This window comes from Somniosus microcephalus, chromosome 25 (assembly GCF_052327205.1).
Source record: "Somniosus microcephalus isolate GS21.2 chromosome 25, FLI_Smic_1.0, whole genome shotgun sequence".
Taxonomy (NCBI): Eukaryota; Metazoa; Chordata; class Chondrichthyes; order Squaliformes; family Somniosidae; genus Somniosus; species Somniosus microcephalus.
In genome coordinates, this window is record NC_141011.1 from 54,987,039 (window position 1) to 55,007,699 (window position 20,661).

At 45.2% G+C, this 20,661-nt stretch overlaps 1 protein-coding gene across 6 annotated transcripts in view; it reads right to left on the minus strand.

Annotated features, from left to right (window-relative positions):
* The window catches only part of cfap74 (cilia and flagella associated protein 74), a 306,038-nt gene that overhangs the window by 110,426 nt on the left and 174,951 nt on the right, over positions 1–20,661 (minus strand). For all 6 annotated transcript variants that reach the window (XR_015073585.1, XM_085967505.1, XM_085967502.1 and 3 more), the window contains 3 exons: positions 15,984–16,071; positions 12,454–12,627; positions 10,461–10,594 (listed from right to left, as the gene is read on the minus strand). Coding sequence is in view for 5 of the 6 variants with exons in the window: in XM_085967505.1 (XP_085823631.1) it covers positions 10,461–10,594; positions 12,454–12,627; positions 15,984–16,071 (396 nt within the window). In the remaining variant the exon portion in view is untranslated. The remainder of the gene's footprint in view (positions 1–10,460; positions 10,595–12,453; positions 12,628–15,983; positions 16,072–20,661) is intronic.

The window sequence follows — 20,661 nt, forward strand, 5'->3', positions numbered from 1 at the left end:
CAAACGATCTGTCAATGGTGAGAAAGGCTGTTCCAATGAGGTGACACTGGATAGAGAGTTTACTCCAAACACTTGCAACCTGCATAAAGCTCATTCTGTCTTCCAAATGCAGCAGGGCTACGGACCAAGAGCTGGGAAGTGGGATTAGGCTGGATAGCTCTTTGTTGGCTGGCGTGGATACGATGGGCCGAAATGGCCTCCTTCCGTGCTGTAACTTTCTATGATTCTATGACCATTGGTGGCCGTACCTTCAGCTGCCTGGATCCTAAGCTCTGGAATTCCCTATCCAATTCTCTCCGCCTCTCCTCCTTTAAGAGGCTCCATAAAACCTACCTCTACCTGTCCGAATATCTCCGGCTTGGTGTCAAATTTTGTTTGATAACGCTCCTGTGACACATCTTGGGCATTTTACTATGTTAAAGGTGCTATATAAATGCAAGTTGTTGCTGTTGGTTAGGGAAGGGATAATTGGTCTGGGTTCCCGCATTGATCACCACACAGTGACCCTTACGATGCATGAGTGTGCATACGTGAGGACGGATAAGACTCAGGTTTGAGGTCCATCACAGTCAGATAGCCTGCTGGCACATACCGTCAAGGCTGACACATGATTATTGGCAACTGGAACAAGGCACCCATTGCCTGTGGAATTATACTCCAGTGAGGGAGTTGATGCCTTCAGGAGAGGAAGGATGAAAATCTGAGAGGACAAGAGATGGGATTCCATCGTGACTATTTGTTTTCGATTTTGATTTTCTCACATATTTCTCAGTCAGTTTTTTCCTCTGAATTGTGCTGGGATACAGTGGTACCAACATTAATGGCCTTCTAGTAGCTTGCTCCATTGGCCATTAATGGAGTGTGAGTTTGGACAACAATGAGATCAGGAAGTAATTAAACCTTGGCAGGATTCGCAGCTGAGCTCCGTGTCCGCGGCGGCATATTAGCAACAGAGGTCGCTCGATAGTGAAAAGAAGTCAGAATCCTGACCAATGATTTTCCCTAATTGTAGTACAGTACTCTCAACTGAGATTGGCTAGCTCAGCACAGAGCGGGCATCAAACCCAAGACCAGACTGGTCTGTATGACTCAGTGCCACATCATATAGCGCATTAACTCAGTCAGCCATTTGGAGCAGCGGGTGGGAGTTCATCGATATTTGTTTTAAAGATAAAATTACCTGCAATAAATGTTCAATTTCTTCTTCGTTCATTTGGCAAGAACAGGTTAACTCATTCACTCAGTAGTGTACCATGTGTTGCAATAGTGGTGTTAGTTTGCTTAACTATTAATGTAATTTGGATTGGTTAATGAAAGACAGTTGGAATGAGCCACATTTTACACATCTAATAACTCCTAGATGTGGACAGTAAATCTCCACACAGCTCTTTGATGAGGAGTTAAAGTGAAGGAGGTTACATTTTCAACTGGTGCATTTTTAAGTAATATATCTTGGAGGGGATCTTCTGACCACACTGTGCTTATATACCCTTGTACTGGTACACACTTAAATTTATCATTGAGGTCATACACATTACGGAACCAGCATATGCCAGGCAGTAGAAGGTCAAAAAATTGGTGAAATTTGGGATTGGTGCGCAGAACCAGCTATTTAATTCTCCATAGCGAGGAAGGGGAAAAAATGGCAGGCAAGTCAACCAAGGCCACTCTCACATGTGTCCATGTGCTATTGGCAGAGGCAAGGGAACAGATTGGCTGCTCATTCACTTAGCCAAGGAGCAGTGAGCAACACAGGAAGACCAAAAGGTAGAAGGTAAAAATAGAGAAGCAAAAAATGTAAAACTTTTAAACACACTGTTCTGGTCATCGATACATCTTGATACAAAAAACGTAAAGGCAAAAGGTTAGTTATTGCTTTCTGAAAGTCATCAATTCAGATCGATTTATCTTGCAGTACTTGAATGATACTACATTGTGGAGGAGCTCACTGATTATCCAATCTCTTCTATTATCTAGACAGATTAATTTTAATTACTTGTCCAAAATCGAGGATGTTTAAATTGTTAAAGCAGGTGGCTAATTCCATCACATGCAAATCCGATATAAAGAAGGTAATGGCATGAATGTTCTTGGGATGGGGAATCCTCAACAAATCCCTATTTGCTTCAGACACAGATACCTATGGTATAGACATGCATGTTGCGCATAAATCTAGTTATAAACTTATTCTATTTAACAACTGTACCAGACTGAAACAGCTAAGAGGCCGTTTTTTTACAAAGACACATGTTTTTCGCAGATGCATTATTAAGGGAGCACTTTTTTTTTTTTTTTATAAATAAAGAGTCCTAAATAAAAACCATCTTTTCTATTTTAGATGCTGACAGACCTGCTCTGTATTTCCAGCAATTTCTGTTTTCATCTCAAATTTCCAGCATTTAATAAAAAAGTTGTTCTGGGGTGCGGGCGACGCTGGCAAAGCCACATTTATTAGGCACCCCGAGCTGCCCTGAGAAGGTGGTTCGTGCGCCTTCTCCTTGAATCACTGCAGTCCTTACGGTGATGGTGCTTCCACAGGGTTGCTAGTATTTTAACACTGGATTATTAGAGTGTTGTACTATACCTGAGCAAAAGAGTCCAATGAGCACTTGTCTGTTGGCCGCTGTTCTTATTGGCAAGAACGACTGGTGACAAAAATTGAGTATCTTGTCCATTATCTATTGGTCTGTTTTTTCTTTATGGTATTTCAGGAATATAATAAATTGCCTTTTTATATTGTTATAAAAGAACCTAAGGACTGTGCATTCACTAAGGTCTTGAGCACAAGCCAGTTACAAGACTGCTGTAGTGAAAAGTGAGACATAATACGCTAACATTATTTAAATACAGTCATTAGCATTACCACAGGCACGTCCAAATAACTATCTGCATAGATAGCAGTCTATTAAATCTGGCAGATTATTAGGTTGTCATCTTCTTTAGCTAGAGACAGGCTCTGGGGAGACCAGCCTTAGTTCTTTGAACTTTATCATGAATGAAAACTGCTTTTATTAGTATATAAGATATCTTTTGATTTCCTTTGTCTCAGTCCAATCTTCAAAGTAAAAAGAGGGAGGAGGACTTATGAAAGGTTTCTGAGGGAAGAGGAAATGGTATCTTTGAAATCCACTTTGATGAACCGCACATTAGCCAGGATCTGCCTATTCTCAGTATAAGTGTGACAGCCTGCTCCCACTTCATTGGTTCTTCATCTGCCACTGTACTGTCATCTTCTTAGAGATATACATGCAGACACTATGGGAACAGACTATAAGATTCATGTATATGTTGTGTCTGTGTATAATAAGACACAGACTGCAGGAGAATGGTACAACAGGTGTTTACTCAATGTGGCTCACAGCGGAACTGCCTGTACAGATTACTACTCAGTGCTATGTACAGGTGTGGTCACTGCCGGTACTACAGTATACATGAGCTGTAAAAAGTAGTTCCCCCCTTAAAAAGGTATATACATTACAATTCCTCCCCTTTTAGATTAACAGTACCATAACACTCATTTAACAATTAAATATCAAACTAATTACAATTAACACTTTTAACATGCAACATTAGCTAAAATAGTCTATTTATATATTCAGTCTTTGGGGAGGCTTCCTGATCCTTTCTGGATAGCGCCTTTCCCGAGTGTCTTGCTCTTGGTGCGGAGGCGATTCTGGCCCCCTGTCGTCGGTTGGTTCATCAGCTTCCGATGCTACTGTTTCTGGGGTAGATGCGACCTGTACGTCGGGTTCATCACCAGGTACATATGGGCAAGGCATGGGGTTGACTTGTTCCTGTGACTCTAGGATCTGGTCAGCATGGCGTCTCACGATGCTCTCCCCAACGTCCACTGTGTACATTAGTGGGCCCTGCCGTGTGCATATCGTTCCTGGCTGCCATTTTTCTGTTCGGTAGTCGCGGGCCAAGACTGGTTGCCCTATATTGAAGCTCCTTGTTGGCTTCTCATGGATGTGCTGGAATTGCTTACTCTCACCATCTCTTCGTACGTTTGGTCTGAGCAAATCCAGGCGAGATCTTAACCTTCGGTTAAAGAACATCATGGCTGGGGCCTGGTTGGTGACTGCATGTGTCGCATTCCGGTAGGCGAACAGGAAATTGTCTACCTTGTGCTGCAGCGGAATGTTGTCATTGTACATAGCCTTTATTGCCTTCTTAAAGGTTTGTACGAACCTCTCAGCCAATCCATTTGTGGCTGGATGATACGGGGCGGATGTGTAATGCCTTACCCCATTCTTTTTCAAGAACCTCCGGAACTCTTCGGACACAAACTGTGGTCCGTTGTCGGAGCAAATCTGTTCTGGCAAGCCATTCCTGGCAAAAATGGTCCGTAGGACTGCAATAGTTTTCTCCATGGTGGTGGAGGACATTTTGATGACCTCAGGCCATTTCGAGTGCGCATCCACGGCTATTATCGATTCCCGGCCACCACACAAGCCCTGGCTAGGCTTTTCATTTTTACCCCTCCCAGATGACCCTCATGAAGCTCATTGAGCACTCTATCCCTTAACTTGGGTGGAATTACCACTCGGGATCCACACATCAAGGTCCCCCGGCACACTGACAGCTGTTCTCTCCTTGTCGAGAATGCTGGCAACAGTGAGTCGCCATGTGCTGGCCATCCCTTCACCGTCAAATCATATACCCGAGACAGTGTCGGGTCATTTCGGGTTTCCTTTTCGATACAAGCGTTAGTTACCGGTAGGTATTCAACTATAGACGAATGGAATATTTCGACAGGATCCACTGCTGGTGCTTCCTCCGCAGTAGGCAGTGGCAGGCGTGATAGCCCATCAGCATTTCCATGCTGTTTCGTGCCCTTATATTCAATCTCATAGTGGTGCGCCCCTAGAAAAAGTGACCATCTTTGTAGTCGTTGCGCAGTCATCACCGGAACGCCCTTCTTCGGATTAAAAATGGAGACAAGAGGCTGGTGATCAGTCAGCAAAGTGAATTTCTGCCCGTGCAGATAGTGATTGAACTTTTTCACTCCCCACACTAGGCTGAGGGCCTCCCTGTCAATCTGGGCGTAGTTACGCTTGGCTGAGGTTAGTGATCACGACGCAAAGGCTATTGGCCTCTCTGAGCCGTCCGAGAATTTGTGCGACAGCACCGCTCCAATGCCGTAGGGTGACGCATCACATGCCAACCGAATTGGTAATGCTGGGTTGTAATGGGCCAATACCTCTTTCGATGTGATTAGTGTTTTGCTCTTCTGGAAAGCTCGTCTACATTCGTCACTCCACTTCCATGGCACCCCAGTTTGCAGTAGGGTGTTCAGTGGGTGTAGTATTGTAGACAAATTTGGCAAGAACTTGTGGTAGTAGTTTACCAGCCCGAGGAACAACCTCAGTTGTGACACATTTTCCGGTGCTGGAGCCTTGACTACTGCCTCAATCTTCTCTGGGAACTTATGTAACCCCTCTTTATCGATAACGTGGCCACAATACGAGATCTGTTTTCTAAAAAACTCGCATTTGGGACGGTTAGCTCGGAGCCCATATTCCTTCAATCTAGTGAGCACCTGCTCCAGGTTGGCAAGGTGATCACTGTCATTTTCGCCCGTGACCAGGATGTCGTCCAAATAACACTGGGTCCCTGGGATCCCTTGCAGGACTTGTTCCATTGCCCTCTGCCAAATAGCCGGAGCTGATGCTACCCCGAATACCAGCCGGTTGTATTGGTAGAGACCTTTATGGGTGTTGAATGTGAGGTATTTTTTTGATGCTTCTTCTACCTCCATTTGCAGATACGCCTGGGCCAGATCAGTCTTAGTGAAGCGTTTCCCTCCAGATAGCGAGGCGAAAATATCTTCAATCCGCGGAAGTGGATATTGTACGGTGTGAAGGACCAGGTTCACTGTTACCTTAAAGTCCCCACAGATGCGAACCTTCCTTGGTTCCCCAGGCGTGCTGCTCAACGACTTTTTCATCACAGGGACGATGGGTGTAGCCCACTCGCTCCAGTCTACCTTGGACAGTACACCTGAACGTTCCAGACTCTCCAGCTCTGCTTCGATGGCTGAGCGGATCGCATAAGGCCTTAAAAAATTTTGGACTTGCGTTTTCTTCAATTTTAATCATCGCTGTCATGCCTTTTAGTGTTCCGAGTCCTTGCTGGAACACTTCTTTCGCGTCAGTTAGGATCTTTGACAGTCGCCCAGGTGTGACGTCGTCATCCTTTTTGTCAGCCACAGTCAGTGCCTGTATGGAATGCCAATCCAGTTGTATTTTCCGGATCCATTCACGTCCCAGTAATGGTGGTCCTCCATCTTGCAATACATACAGGTCTAGTTTTGGTGTTTCCTTACCGTTATATATAACGGTCACCCTTATTTTTCCTTTGGGGTAGACTTTTTGCCCCGTGTACGTCTTCAAAATAATTTTTGTGTCTCTCAAGGATATGTGTGAGAATAGCCGCTCGTAGTCCCGTCGGTTTATGACTGTTAGGGCTGATCCTGTGTCCAATTCCATCTTTACCTGGACTCCTGCTATCTTGAGAGTGACCCAAATGGTTCGGTGATCCTCCATTTGTGATCACATTATGTAGTTTCAGACAACTCAGTTCCCTGCTTTCGGAGTTGTTATCACTCTTTTGTTCGTCTGAACTATTCTCCGTCATCTTATGTACCTTCTTGTACTTTCCTTTGGTAGGTTTCTTATTGCTGGTTTTCTTTCCCGACCTGCAGACTCGTGCTATGTGTCCTACTTTTCCACACTGTCTGCACACTTTGTCTTTGAACCAGCAATCATTCTGGTCGTGTGTTGTTCTGCCGCAGCGATAGCACTTCTCTGTTCCATATGACATTTCGTTTGTGCCATATTCTTGCGGTCTCTGTTGTATCTCTGCAGCGCCCCGTGCTGCTGCTTCATATGATACCGCAATGCTGAAAGCCTTTTTCGGCGTAAGGTCCTTTTCAGATAAAAGCCGTTTCTGGGTTCCTTTCACGTTGAAGCCCACACACAAACTTGTCCCTTAAGGTATCTGCCAGTCCCGCTCCAAACTGGCAGTGTTTCGATAGTTTGCGCAGTTCTGTTAAATAATCAGCATTGCTTTCATCCTTATGCTGGTTCCGTTTGTGAAACTGGAATCTTTCTGCTATCAGCAGCGGTGTGGGGTTTAAATGTCCCTGTAGTATCGTTACTATGTCTTCAAAACTCTTTTCCATTGGCTTCGTTGGGGTTACTAGATTTCGTAATAAACCATACGTCTTTGCACCCATTAAATTTAACAATACCGATGCTTTCTTGTCATCTGACACCTCATTTGCCTTGCAGTACATCTCTATTCGTTCGACATATGTAGTCCAATCTTCGACTTCATTGTCAAATGCGGTGATACTGCCACTCTTCGGCATTTTGGGTGTGGTTTAAAATGGCGTCTCCCAATGGCTTAAAATAGCATCTCCCGCGCTTTCCTTCCTCCCCCGCTGCTGCCAACGCCGCTCCCGGCGGTTCTCGTGGCAATGGCGGCGCCCTGTAGGTTTCGCGCGCTTCTCCTGTGCTGCTGCCAAGGCCACTCTCGGCGGTTCTCGTGGCAATGGCGGCACCTCGCGGGTTTCTGCGCGTCTCTCTCTCCCTCTCTTCGACGCTGCTCGGCCCCTGAACACCGGCTGCGCCCTGTGCGCTCTGCCCTCTCTCTCCCCCGTCGACGCTGCTCGGCCCTTTGCTGTGCCACTCGGTCGGGCTCTAGCCCGCCGCTGTCCGGGAAGGGTCTGCGCACTACTTGTTGCCAGCCCGTTTCGCTGGACCACCTCGACTGGAAAGCCAAGCCTGGCTCTCGACAGCCAAGCCTGGCTCTCGACAGCCTCCCCCGCAATTCTCGAGTCTCTGCTGGATGACTGGGCGGTTGCCCGTGGTCGACGCCCGAGTTTCTGGCCTTGACCTCCAATCCACTGATCTCCAGGAACGAATCCCCGGGAGGTCATGCAGAGTTGCAGGTAGGTTCGAACTTGCCTCGTCGCCAATGTTGTGTCTGTGTATAATAAGACACAGACTGCAGGAGAAACGGTACAACAGGTGTTTACTCAACGTGGCTCACAGTGGAACTGACTGTACAGATTACTACTCAGTGCTATATACAGGTGTGGTCACTGCCGGTACTACAGTATACATGAGCTGTAAAAAGTAGTTCCCCCCTTAAAGGTATATACATTACAGTATAGGTTTTGTTACGGATGCTACTCCAGGTTTGTCACGATTAGGAGAGTTAGTGAAGTGTCATGTCTTGTATTATTTATGAATCTAAGTTAAAGTTGTCCAATCAAGAGAATATTGCTGTATTGATCTTCTGCTAAGTTTAATCTCTACTTTCAATAAACCTGATTTGTGGTTGATACACTGAGTTGCGCAGTCTGATAGTGTGTTATATCTTCTGCTGTCCGAAGTCTAGGAGCACGTCAGAGGGGTTGTGTCAATTCCAGTCAACAAATTACAGTAACTGTGGTATTCTGTTTGATCCCTGAGAAATGCTATGTTACCAGATGTTGGGCATACGAGGCCGCACTTCAGTTCTTAGGGATTGGGGGATTGCTTATGGGAGTCGCTCTGGATGCTGACAGAAATATTTGGTGAAGCCCTGGAATAAAATAAGAACTGTGTTCTTAAATTTGTGAAGGGGGATAAAGATTCCAGTACTGTATTCGACAAAATCGCAATTCAGTGGAAGCGTCTCATCAATTCTTACCAATATCAGAATGTGAAGAATAGGGAGTTTCATCACATTTTGAATCATAAGAATATATTTAACATGTTTTTCTGAAAGGCGCCTGGTCATTTTACATTTGGTTTCGCTAGCTTGTTTTTCCCATACTGGAGAGCATCCAATGTATCGTCTAATATTCAATAAGCCTCTTCAAAGGCACTGTTCCTGCGCAAATATGTTTTGATTATAAAACAAGTAGAACCCACTCAAACAGGCTGATGGCCTGGTCTTATCATCTATGAAAGCATGGTAAACTGTCAGCCTTGGCTCAGTAGATCTGTTGCTTCGGAGTCAGAAGGTCATGGGCTCAAGCACCGCAGCTAGAATACTGCGTGCAGTTCTGGTCGCCACATTACAGGAAGGATGTGATCGCACTAGAGAGGGTGCAGAGGAGATTTACGAGGATGTTGCCTGGGCTGGGGAATTTTATCTATGAGGAAAGATTGGATCGGCTGGGGTTGTTTTCTTTGGAACAGAGGAGGCTGAGGAGAGACTTGATTGAGGTGTATAAAATTATGAGGGGCCTGGATAGAGTGGATAGGAAAGACCCATTTCCCTTAGCAGAGGGGTCGATAACCAGGGGGCAGAGATTTAAAGTAATTGGTAGAAGGATTAGAGGGGAGTTGAGGAGAAATTTTTTCACCCAGAGGGTGGTGGGGGTCTGGAACTCACTGCCTGAAAGGGTGGTCGAGGCAGAAACCCTCATCATATTTAAAAAGTACTTGGATATGCACTTGAAGTGCCGTAACCTACAGGGCTACGAACCAAGAGCTGGAAAGTGGGATTAGGCTGGAGAGCTCTGTTTTCGGCCGGCACAGACACGATGGGCCGAATGGCCTCCTTCTGTGCCGTAAATTTCTATGATTCTATGATTTAAGGAGAAAGCAAGAGTTAAACATTCTCTAAAAGCAGCACAAGCTGATGTGTGCTTTCTTGTTACAGTTTATCTGTTACTTTTAATAAACCTAGTACATAGTTTACAGTATTTACTGATAGAGTGTGTTTATTCTTCTGCTTTCAAAGTCTGTCAGATAATGAGAAGGCTCATGTCTTAATCTGTAAGCTAAATACAGTAACAAGTGTTTCAGTTTGACCCCCTAGGCAATTCCACATTAGCAGATAGTGTGCCTGTAAAGTCATACTCCAGTTCATAGAGAGAGGGCTCCCTTGCAACAAAGGTTCACTAGATTGATTCCTGGGATGAGAGGGCTGTCCTATGAGGAGAGATTGAGTAGAAGAATGAGAGGTGATCTCATTGAAACATAAGATTTTGAGGGGGATTGACAGGGTAGATGCTGAGAGGTTGTTTCCCCTGGCTGGAGAGTCTAGAACCAGGGGTCACAGTCTCAGGATAAGGGGCCGGCCATTTAAGACTGAGATGAGGAGGAATTTCTTCACTCAGAGGGTTGTGAATCTTTGGAATTCTCTGTTCCAAAGGGCTGTGGAGGCTCCGTCGTTGAGTATATTCAAGGCTGAGATCGATAGATATTTGGACTTTAAGGGAATCAAGGGATATGGGGTCAAAGATCAGCCATGATCTTATTGAATGGCAGAGCAGGCTCAAGGGGCCATATGGCCTACTCCTGCTCTATTTCTTATGTTATTACGGGAGTAATCTTTGGCAAAAAACATAAAATAATCTCAGTAATGCCAAAACATTTAACATATTTCAGCCAACAATTTTTTTTTAACCAATCCTAGCTAGAAGCAGATATTCCACATGTGCTTTGTTTGATTACCTGTTGATTTCAGTCTTGCAAATGAGCTCAAAGGCGTACTCTTTGGCATGTTTGGCTTTGAACATGACGTCAATATTCAGAGTCTCCAGAGGTAAGAGTACACCAAAGCCATAATTAGGTTGGACGTCCAGATACTGTAAGGTACAAAAAAAAAACAAGTGAGTTAACTAGCTTTCAGCTTTACTGTGTCAAATTTTAAATCCAGTGTTGTGAGCTGAGGGCTGCACTCTAGGACAAGTTTAAGTGCAACACTTTGTGGTATTTTGCACCTCTGCACCTTTACAAATGTAAAGTCTTTATTTTTGGGTTTCTTTAATCAGCAGCTCAAGGGTATATCTGATTATAAGCACCAACAGGCAGGTATACGTACTAATATAGCTCTTGTGTGAGGTACCTGTACTAGATTAATGATCACTACTGAGAGCTGTTGTAAATTACTGGCCTGTAGGAATGTCTAGTTCCTATCCAAAGACTGAGGTCCACTCAGGTGATCAAACAAAACGAAGTTTAATGGAAACTAACAGGTTTAAACAAGTAACTACAGGAGAACATCGAGTGTAGGTCTGCTCAGTTCGGAGGCTCCACGAGGACTGCTAGGGCGGTCCCGTGGTTGACGTCATGATGTCATCACGTTCTTCCCACCAGTGGGGGATCACGTGATGAACGGCGTGACGTCATCGCGTTTACCCGCGCTGTTAAAGTAATCACGCTCTGTACAAGTAAACAGTATAAATAAAGATACAGACTCAGGCTGTAGCTAACATGTTGTTAAAGGGAATTATATACAAACGATCTGAGTCCTTTAGTGGCTCCGCCACAGGCCAACAGTTTATGGAAGTAAGCAAGACAATGATAACACCAGAAGCTTAACACAGGTTAATATTGCATGCTCAACATTCTGTAACCTGTAAGAATTGTTTACATTATAGCATGAAAATACAGCCTGGATTAAAAGTGCAGGTTATTGTCTGTGCTTGTGATGTTAACAGGTAATAATGTCCATACTATTGCTCCCCTGATATCTGTCACTAAAGAACTCTGCCTTTTGATGCCATCAAACAGGGGAAAATATTTTCTCATAAACACAGTGACGTAATAAAACTCACTACACACTTGGTTTGAGTATAAAGCAAGGCTTTAATCAACTTGTTTCAGAACATGGAAGTCTAGTTGTATTTCACTAGTTCCTGTCTTACAAAATGTCCCTGGAAAGCTGGGGCCAATGCCCGAGTATTTATACTCCTTGGACGGCGCCACCAGCTGGCCGTCCAGTGTTATTTCATAGGTAATTTCTCGATGATGAGATTTATGACACACAGCACTTAAGTCAAATCAACCTGTGCTTATTGCCCAGTATAAATGGGACTGATACTGCACTGCCACCAGAACCAGTACCCTTTAGATTTCCCATGTATCCACACACAATAAATTGACCTCGTCAGGTCATTTAAATAGTTTGGTGGCATTCGCAGCATAAATGTATGTTACGCTGGGAGTGCCACAGGAGTGAGAAGCTGAAAGTTTGGGTTTCCAGCAACAATGGAAGGGTGCGTGGCTGCCCGTACAGCACTGACATTTTTTCTTCTGGAATCTTTTGGGGCACAACGACTCTTCAATGATTTTACCCCTGGAAATTAAAATGGCCCGTGGGCCTCGGCCACACACTGCCCTTCCTGCGGGTTCCGATCTCAACCTACTCTTCTGAGCAGGCAAGAGGGATGCCCACTAGAAGCCAGCGGGGTCCTTCTCTAAATATGCAGATCAGACTCCAATGGCGCCATCGGCGCACGACTGTAATTTTAATCGAAGATCTGTGCAGGGAAGCCAGTGTGACTTCCCCACAAGGTCAACCTGGCGTCAAGAAGAACCAGGGCCAGAAGAGGCCAAGGGACTACCATATTTAATCTATAGGTAGCATTTTATCCCATATTTTGTTTTCCTTATTGATAAATATCATCTCAATAGGATAGAAATTCAATAATGTCTCTCTTACCTCCGGAATGTCAATAAATCCAAATTCCTGGCTCAGGATAGATTTGTTAGTGAGCCTGATAGTAGTCCACACAGACTCATAAATTGAACATGGACCAAAGTCAATCATTTGCGGATCAATCTCTAAGTCTGAGCTGGTGACAATGGCGTGAACAGTGAAAGTAACTGGTCTAGTCTAAAAGGAAGGACAAAACCTGCTGAATATCATTGTGTAGAAGCGTTTACAAGACTTTCAAATTATGTATTTTTTAAAACAACAATGAGTGGCCAAGAAACACCAGAGAATGAGAGAGAGGAAGAAATATAAATTGGGCATTTTTATACCAGAAGTTCAGTTACCGGTTAATATTCAATCAAACTGATTCGATTTGTGATTTCTTTTCTGCGAGTGTTACCTTGGGGCAGGTGTGACCGATTTACTTTAATCATTTTTACCAAAAAAAATCATCCTTCAAAAAAACTTTTCCCCCTATGCCAAGATAGAAACTGAATTGTTGCTATTTTGGTTTAAAATATCAAAGGGTGTGATGCACAAAAGGAACTCATCTTGGTTGGGCTGTTTCTACGAAGGGCTAGCATTAAAATACAATTGCTTGCACAAGTAAGTGAAGATTGTAGTGCATTCACACAACAATGGAAGCAGCAATGAGAGGTTCTGATTATGAGGAGAGACCAGAGAAACTGGGGCTCTTTTCATTAGTATAGAGAAGGTTAAGAGGAGATCAAAATTGTGAAGGGCTTTGATAAGTTAAACAGAGAAAATCTATTTGCATGGTTTGGTAAGTCAACAACTATGGGGCATAAATTCAATACGATAGCAAAATACTGCGGATGCTGGAAATCCGAAATAACAACAGAAAACACTGGAAAAACTCAGCAGGCCAGGCAGCATTCGTGGAGAGAGAAACAGAGTTAACGTTTCAGGTCGAAGACCCTTCGTCAGAACTGGAAAAAAAGCAGGAAGAGGCATAGATTTAAGATCACCAAAAAAAAGAGAGTTTTTATTTGCAGGGAATTGTTGGGACGTAGAATGCCCAACCAGACCCAGTGGTGGAAGCAAAATTCCTGATAGATTTTAAAAGGGATATGGATATATATTTGAAAAGAAGAACAGGAAAGGGTATGGGGAAATATAGCTCTTTCAGAGAGACAATGCAGGGCGGAATGGCCTCCTTCTATACTGTAAAGTTTAATGATTCTACAACTGTAGCACTAGCATACTGAGTTTTATGGCAAGAATGTAATAGTTGAGATGCAATAGTGACTCTATATAAAACCTTAGTCAGGCCACAGTCACCATACTGTGTGCAGTTTTGGACTCCACACTATAGGAAGGATTTTGCGGCAATAGAGCGGTACAGTGCAAATTCACTAGGACTCTACCTCGTATGAGGGAATACAAATACAAACACACACGTGAGAAAGTGGGGGTGTTATCATTAGAAAACAGGAGTCATTTGATAGAGGTTTATCAGATTATGAAGGGATGGGACGGAGCAGATAGAAAATGAACATTGGGCAATTGACACCCGGGTGGCAAGTTGAAAAACAACCCCCATATCAACCTTTAAGAATAGGTTAGACAGGGGCTAAAGGGATATGTGAACAGGGTAGGAGTACTGCTTGTGTGTAGGATAAGCACCAACACAGACTGGTTGGGTCAAAAGGCCTGTTTCCGTGTTGTACTCTGGGTGTAATTCTATGGTGCAAAATGCTTTGCTTCACAACAATGCTGCAGTTATAGTATAACTGTAGCCAGACCACGGAGTCCAGGTCTGCTTCACTCCAGGGTCAATTCGGGCCTTGAAACCTGCTTTAAATGGGCCCGGAATTTGCGGTCAGCGGTGAAGTGAAGACATTCGCCGCTGGCCCTGAAGTAAGCTTCGCACCAAGATCTCGCGATCTCTGTGTCGAGAACTTCAGGTTTTCCGACACGTAATTCAAATCAATGGAAGTTAATGGGGATTCCCAGTGAAGAGCTGATGTGACGTCAACAGGCTGTCTAAGCAGCCAATCAAAATGTAGAATTCTCACAGACCAGGAACCAGGAAGTGGGTAAGCTCCTAAAATTCTAACTTTTTAAAAATGTTAGAGAGCAAAACAAACATTGGGGCTCTCACACGGGGAAAAGGCAAACCTGAACACAGCACAAAATTAAAATTAGTTTTTCAGGCCCTTAACCTTTGTTTAGCAGTCAATACGCTGTTAAAACCCCAGTTACACCTCATCCCTTTGGGCTGGATTTTGTCAATGGAGGCGACTTGGAGGCGGGACTGCTGCTTGTCGTGTCAATGTCCCGCCTCCATCCTCACCTGACCATTCAGAGGGATTTTCCCCTGATTGAGCTTGTTAAGCCCGCCCTGTGGGCTCAGCAAGCCAATTGGGGAAGAAATCACTGACAGATCACGTCAACGTTAGACGTGCTATCTGTCAAAACTTCTTGAAAGAAGAAATGACAGCGTTTGACAGCTCTGTGAAGCTGTCAAACACTAACATTCTCTTTAGTTTGATGAGTCTTTGTGGTGAGGACTGAAAAAACATTGTAAAAAAGTAAATTTCAGATGTCTGATGGATCGGAAATTGACAAGGTGGATGTCCGCTCTCCTGATCCAGCACAGCTAAAGGCTATAGAAGTAAAACAAGGTAAGTGAACACTTTTTAAAACTTATCACTCACCTTGCATACTTACCACTCCACACTTGCACCCATCACTCACCTCTACACCTTACTTCCAGGTGCCTCCGACCGCCGCAGACCTCCTCCACGTCTCCTCCAACCCGGCGGGGTTCTCTGAGGTCGGGAAGCCTTCACCTGTGAAGGTAAAATGGCACTAATCCCTTTTTCTGCCTGTTAACTACCTGTTAACAGGCAGTTAAAAGGATTAAAAGCCTTTTCCCGCCTCCAGGAGCCAGGACCCGAAGCTGCACATCCTCCCACCTCCTGGCAAAAGGGCACGGAGGCGGGATGGGGCCGGGTTTGCCATCCACCCCCACTTTCTCCGATTTTACGTGCTGTCCCGCCTCCATGCCTGCCTCCTTGGGGCTTGGAAAATCCAGCCCTTTGAGTCTAACTTTTAGTGGGGAATTTAGCAACGTACTTACTGCAGAAGAGCTGAAGTTTGCGTCAGTTTCCCTGATTTGAGAGATTACACAGATTGCCAGGTATGGGTGGGGAGAGGGGGGAGGCACAGAGCAGCCAGTGTCGGAGCTTTGAATGGCAGACCGCAACTTCAGGATCTGCGCATGCGCCAAAGTTGTGGTCAGTTTCAAAGGCGGAATAATGCCAAACGCTGCCAGTTCACTGTCAACCTGACCACAAATTCCGGGCCATTATATAAGTTTAGGGTCACTGCAAAGCTGCAATTGCGTTGCACTGAAGCTGCAGTTGTAGTGTGGACCGTCAAGTGATCTTAGAACTTCATACAGCAATTGAGCAAACATTTTGATAATCTTAACTGTTTCACTGGCAAAAACAAACATTTAAGTTTCAAATGGACACTACTTTGTCATATTATAAAAATAATGCAGTAACCTGATTTGCTGCCCATATGTTCATTGGAGCCTCCAGGATTCTAGTTTCCTCATTAAAGTATATTTTAGCATCTTCCGGTAAAGATTGCCTGAAATACATAACATGCCTTTTGAATACTGAATGTAATTTGCAGCTTTCAAAATACACATGGGTGATATTAGGCAATCCTTACAAAATGATTTTCCGTGAATTTCTAACCTACAAAGAATATTTCCAAATTTACAATATGCCTCACAAATATATTAACACAATTATGATTTTGTTTTTCTTTACTTTAGTGCCAAAATACTACTACAAGTCGGCAAGTTAATAATTGTAAAATCAGAAAAATAATGGAATGCCATACAACTATTGTCATTCTAATCCTACCAATACAACAAATAGAACTAAATGCAGTAATGAAAATGAATGGTGATGAATAAAAAAAAGCATCTGTTCGTACATGCTGCAATTTTAGTGAACAATAAATGTTAGATAAGAACATAAGAAATAAGAGCAGGAGTTGGCCACACAGCCCCTCGAGCCTGCTCCGCCACACGGCCCCTCGAGCCTGCTCCGCCACACGGCCCCTCGAGCCTGCTCCACCATTCAATAAGATCATGGCTGATCATTGACCTCAACTCCACTTCCCCGCCCGATCTCCATATCCCTCGATTCCCCTAGAGTCCAAAAATCCATCGATCTCAGCCTTGAATATACTCAAACACTCAGCATGCACAGCCCTCTGGGGCAGGGAATTCCAAAGATTCACAACCCTCTGAGTGAAGAAATTCCTCCTCATCTCCGTCTTAAATGGTCGACCCCTTATCCTGAGACTGTGACCCCTAGTTCTAGACACTCCAGCCAGGGGAAACAGCCTCTCAGCATTTACCCTGTCAATCCCCCTCAGAATAAACATTTAAATTTTTATTCAAGTAGAACCATTGAAGTTTACAGCACAGAAGGAAGCCATTTGGCCCATATTGAATGTGCCAGCTCTCCACTAGAGCAACCCAAGACTGGTCTCACTGCCCTGAGCTCTGAAACTGAACAGCTGCAACATGATATCCTTTATACCACTTCTGCAGCTTTCAGGTTATCATATAAATAAAAGCAGACTCAACTCACAACAGGGTGAGCTGGCGTGTTCCCCGAGCAGCGGGTGACCTGTGGGGGAGCACGTAAAATTGCAAGGTAGGCTCAAAATAGCATTAAATTGGCTGTTAACAAGCCATTTAATGATCTAAATAGTCTCCCCCACCGCTTGGTGTCGGGTCAGTTCTGCGCAGACAGACCTGACACCTGGGATACTTGCGTGGAGGCGGGCCGACAGCGGGTTTCCTACCCGGTCAATCTTTGCTATTTTGACAGTGGACCCGCCTCCAAACCCACACTCTGAGCGCCGGCAAAATTCAGCTCTACAAGTCAACATAAAACACCACAGATTGCTTGTCATACAAGAACGTAAGAACATAATAGGAGCGGGGGTCGGCCATTTGGCCCCTCGAGCCTGCTCCACCATTCAATAAGATCATGGCTGATCGTCTACCATCATTTCAGCGTGTAATGATTTTACTTATTTTAAAAACACATTAAAAAAAAGAGGGGGCTTTACGACCGGGCGCGGCGCTGACATCGACTCCTGGCGTATTCAGCGGGAGTTTTGCGGCAGCGCTACGGTGTTGTGCCCTGATCTCCTTCGCCCGGAGATCGTGACGTCATCGCCGTGCGCATCGCCCCGGACCCAAAACTGATTTCTGCCCCCCGCAGCAGCGCCGGTCGAAAATCCCGACAGCTGCAGGAGGCGCGCATCGGGCGGGCGGCCGCTTCGAGGGCGATGATTAAAGGCAAGGTAAGTAAAAAAAAAAAAAGTACCTTGTTGAAGTTTTTTTCGCAGGTTCCTGCCCGCGATCGATCAGCCCGGCACTTTGCGGATCGCACGGGATCGCGGCTGCCTTGGTGCTCCAGGTAGGCACTTTTTCTATTGCAGAGCCTGCAGCGATGGCCCTTCCCTTTAAGGGAGGGAAGGAGTCTTTGAACGCGGCGGCGCTGCACGGCCCAGTGTGCAGCGCTGCTGAAGTCTCCGGCCCTCCTGCTGCCGATTGCGCTCCAAGAAGGAAGTGGAGCGCCTGATTTAGCTAGCTTTTCAAACTTTTAAAAATTAGCGCCCCAAACGGGGCGATAGTGAATTTCTTCCCCTAAAAGTTAGAACTTCATCTGCCATTTGTGTCCATCTGCTCCAGATTAAGTGGCAGACTTGTACACAGGGGAAAAATTCAGTTGTTTGCGCCTCCCGTTAGCGCCTTAAGAGGGCGCTAATGGGGCGCAAAGCAACTAGCACCCGGGCACGGTGATGTTTGCGCCGCTCGCGAAATTATCTAGACATTTTGTGGCGGCGCTAAACACTACCGCCACGATCTCCTGCGCCGGCAGATCGTGACGTCAGTCGAGTGCGCAACGCCCCGTTAGCGCCCCGGACCGGATATTGAGTGGCGCCCCTGCCTTACCGCCTGCAACGACAGGTTGAGGGGAGCGTTCTGCTGTCAGAAAGGGACTGGGGGAACGCTATTTAAAGGCGGCCGCTTCCTGCCTTTTTTTGTCGGTGACATTTTTGCACCACGCATTCTGAGAGAGAGAGAGAGAGAGAGACTTCTGGAGAGATTCAACGCTGTGTGAAGGAGTTTAGGGTACTGAGCAGCACTTTGCAGGTTCATTTTGAATGGCCCTTTCTTGCTTCCCCAGCGCTCTGAGGTAGCGCCTCGCTCCTCGGCCTTTGCGCCTTAAGACAGGTGTGAAGCGCCTGATTTAGCGCTCCAATCACCTCCAGGGGCAATAAAAGCCAGGTTTGCTGTCGGAGGCGATAATTAGCGCCAGGCGCTAAACTTTGTGCACGGCCGATAATGGCGGCCAAACGGGGCGATACTGAATTTTTCCCCCATAAACTTTAAACAGCTCATGCGCTCAAATTAATGAATGAAAAATCTGCTAATCTTAACATGAAGGGAAGGAGGTTTCTGGGGAATGAAATGATAAACTAGCAGTAGATGGAAGGGCAGAACGTATTGCGTACCATTTGGTCTTGGATTCAGTGAATTGCAACTTGGACTCCAGAATGCACTTTTCAGTGGTCAGTCCAAGTGGTCAAGGTTTCATATGATGGCACTAATACAATAATAGTATTAGATTGGTTCTACCTCCCTGGCTTTATAATTGCTGAAATAGGACCTGCTCTGCTGTGCTTTAATTAGAGACCTGGTAGAAAAGTTTCATGTTATCATCTCATTTTACAGGCATCAACAGAGTTAGTTTAGTATTCACAGTAAAACAAATAGAAAGGCACAAGTCAGGAGTGTGATGGAATACTCTCCACTTGCCTGGAAGCTCGACACCATCCAGGACAAAGCAGCCCCCTTGATCGGCACCCCATCCACCACCTTAAACATTCACTCCCTCCACCACCGGCATACCGTGACTGCAGTGTGTACCATCTACAAGATGCACTGCAGCAACTCGCCAAGGCTTCTTCAGCAGCACCTCCCAAATCCCGCGACCTCTACCACCTAGAAAGGACAAGGGCAGCAGGCGCATGGGAACACCACCACCTCCAAGTTCCCCTCCGAGTCACACACTATCCTGACTTCGAAATATATCGGCCGTTCCTTCATCGTTGCTGGGTCAAAATCCTGGAACTCCCTCCCTAACAGCACTGTGGGAGCACCTTCACCACACGGACTGCAGCGGTTCAAGAAGGCGGCTCACCACCACCTTCTCAAGGGCAATTAGGGATGGGCAATAAATGCTGGCCTTGCCAGCGATGCCCACAAACCATAAACGAATTAAAAAATGACAGTGCCAAAAAATGAATCTTCCCTCCCAGCATTTAGGTGCGCAACAGGTTATTTTTTTCAGTTTACTCTACACTATGGATTAAGAAATGCACTAAGCTTCTGCATATCTTTGAAATTCTACGTTAACATGCAGTATTACTGAGAGGCCAGTTACTTTGAGAAAACACTAAGAAAAACAATTGATTTCTGTGCAGGAATGAAAGCTATTACCAGCAAAGCAAGAAACAAACCTGATGGACCAGTTACGGGGAGATGCCTTTATTCAGCATGAGAATGGGCAGCAACCTAGAGTTACAATATCATTGATGTCAAAGCTTCTTAAAGGGATTAATTCCTTTTTGACTTTCTCCTTTGGTACATGGAAGACATTGTATACCGCCGTAAAATCCAGTACCCAAGTTGTGTGATCATCAAATTTACTACATGGAGCACGACCTGGGCACTGATAGGAGCAATATTTCTGTGGTTGGATGCACAGATTTACATTTACAAGAGGTACTTTTACATTTTATGGTCTCACTCAACCCTATCTCTTTACATGTTATGTCCTCTTTTGTACCCTCCAGTCCTCTGACTTTGGCTTTCTACCCACCCCGCCCCCCATCCTCCCCCACCTCTGGCCTCATCACAGGGAGCAGGGCATTCCCCCTACTATTCCTCCCTAAACCTCTCCTTCTCCCCACTCTTGTCTCCACCGTTTCTTTCTAAATCCATCATCCTGGTCAGGCCTTTGGCCACAGCTCCTAACTCTTGCACCATGACTCATCGCCCACTTCTTCGTTCTTTTATGCACTTTCTTTTCTCTTTCCCGCTGTGAAATGCCCTGGGAGGTTTTCTATGTTCAAAGAACT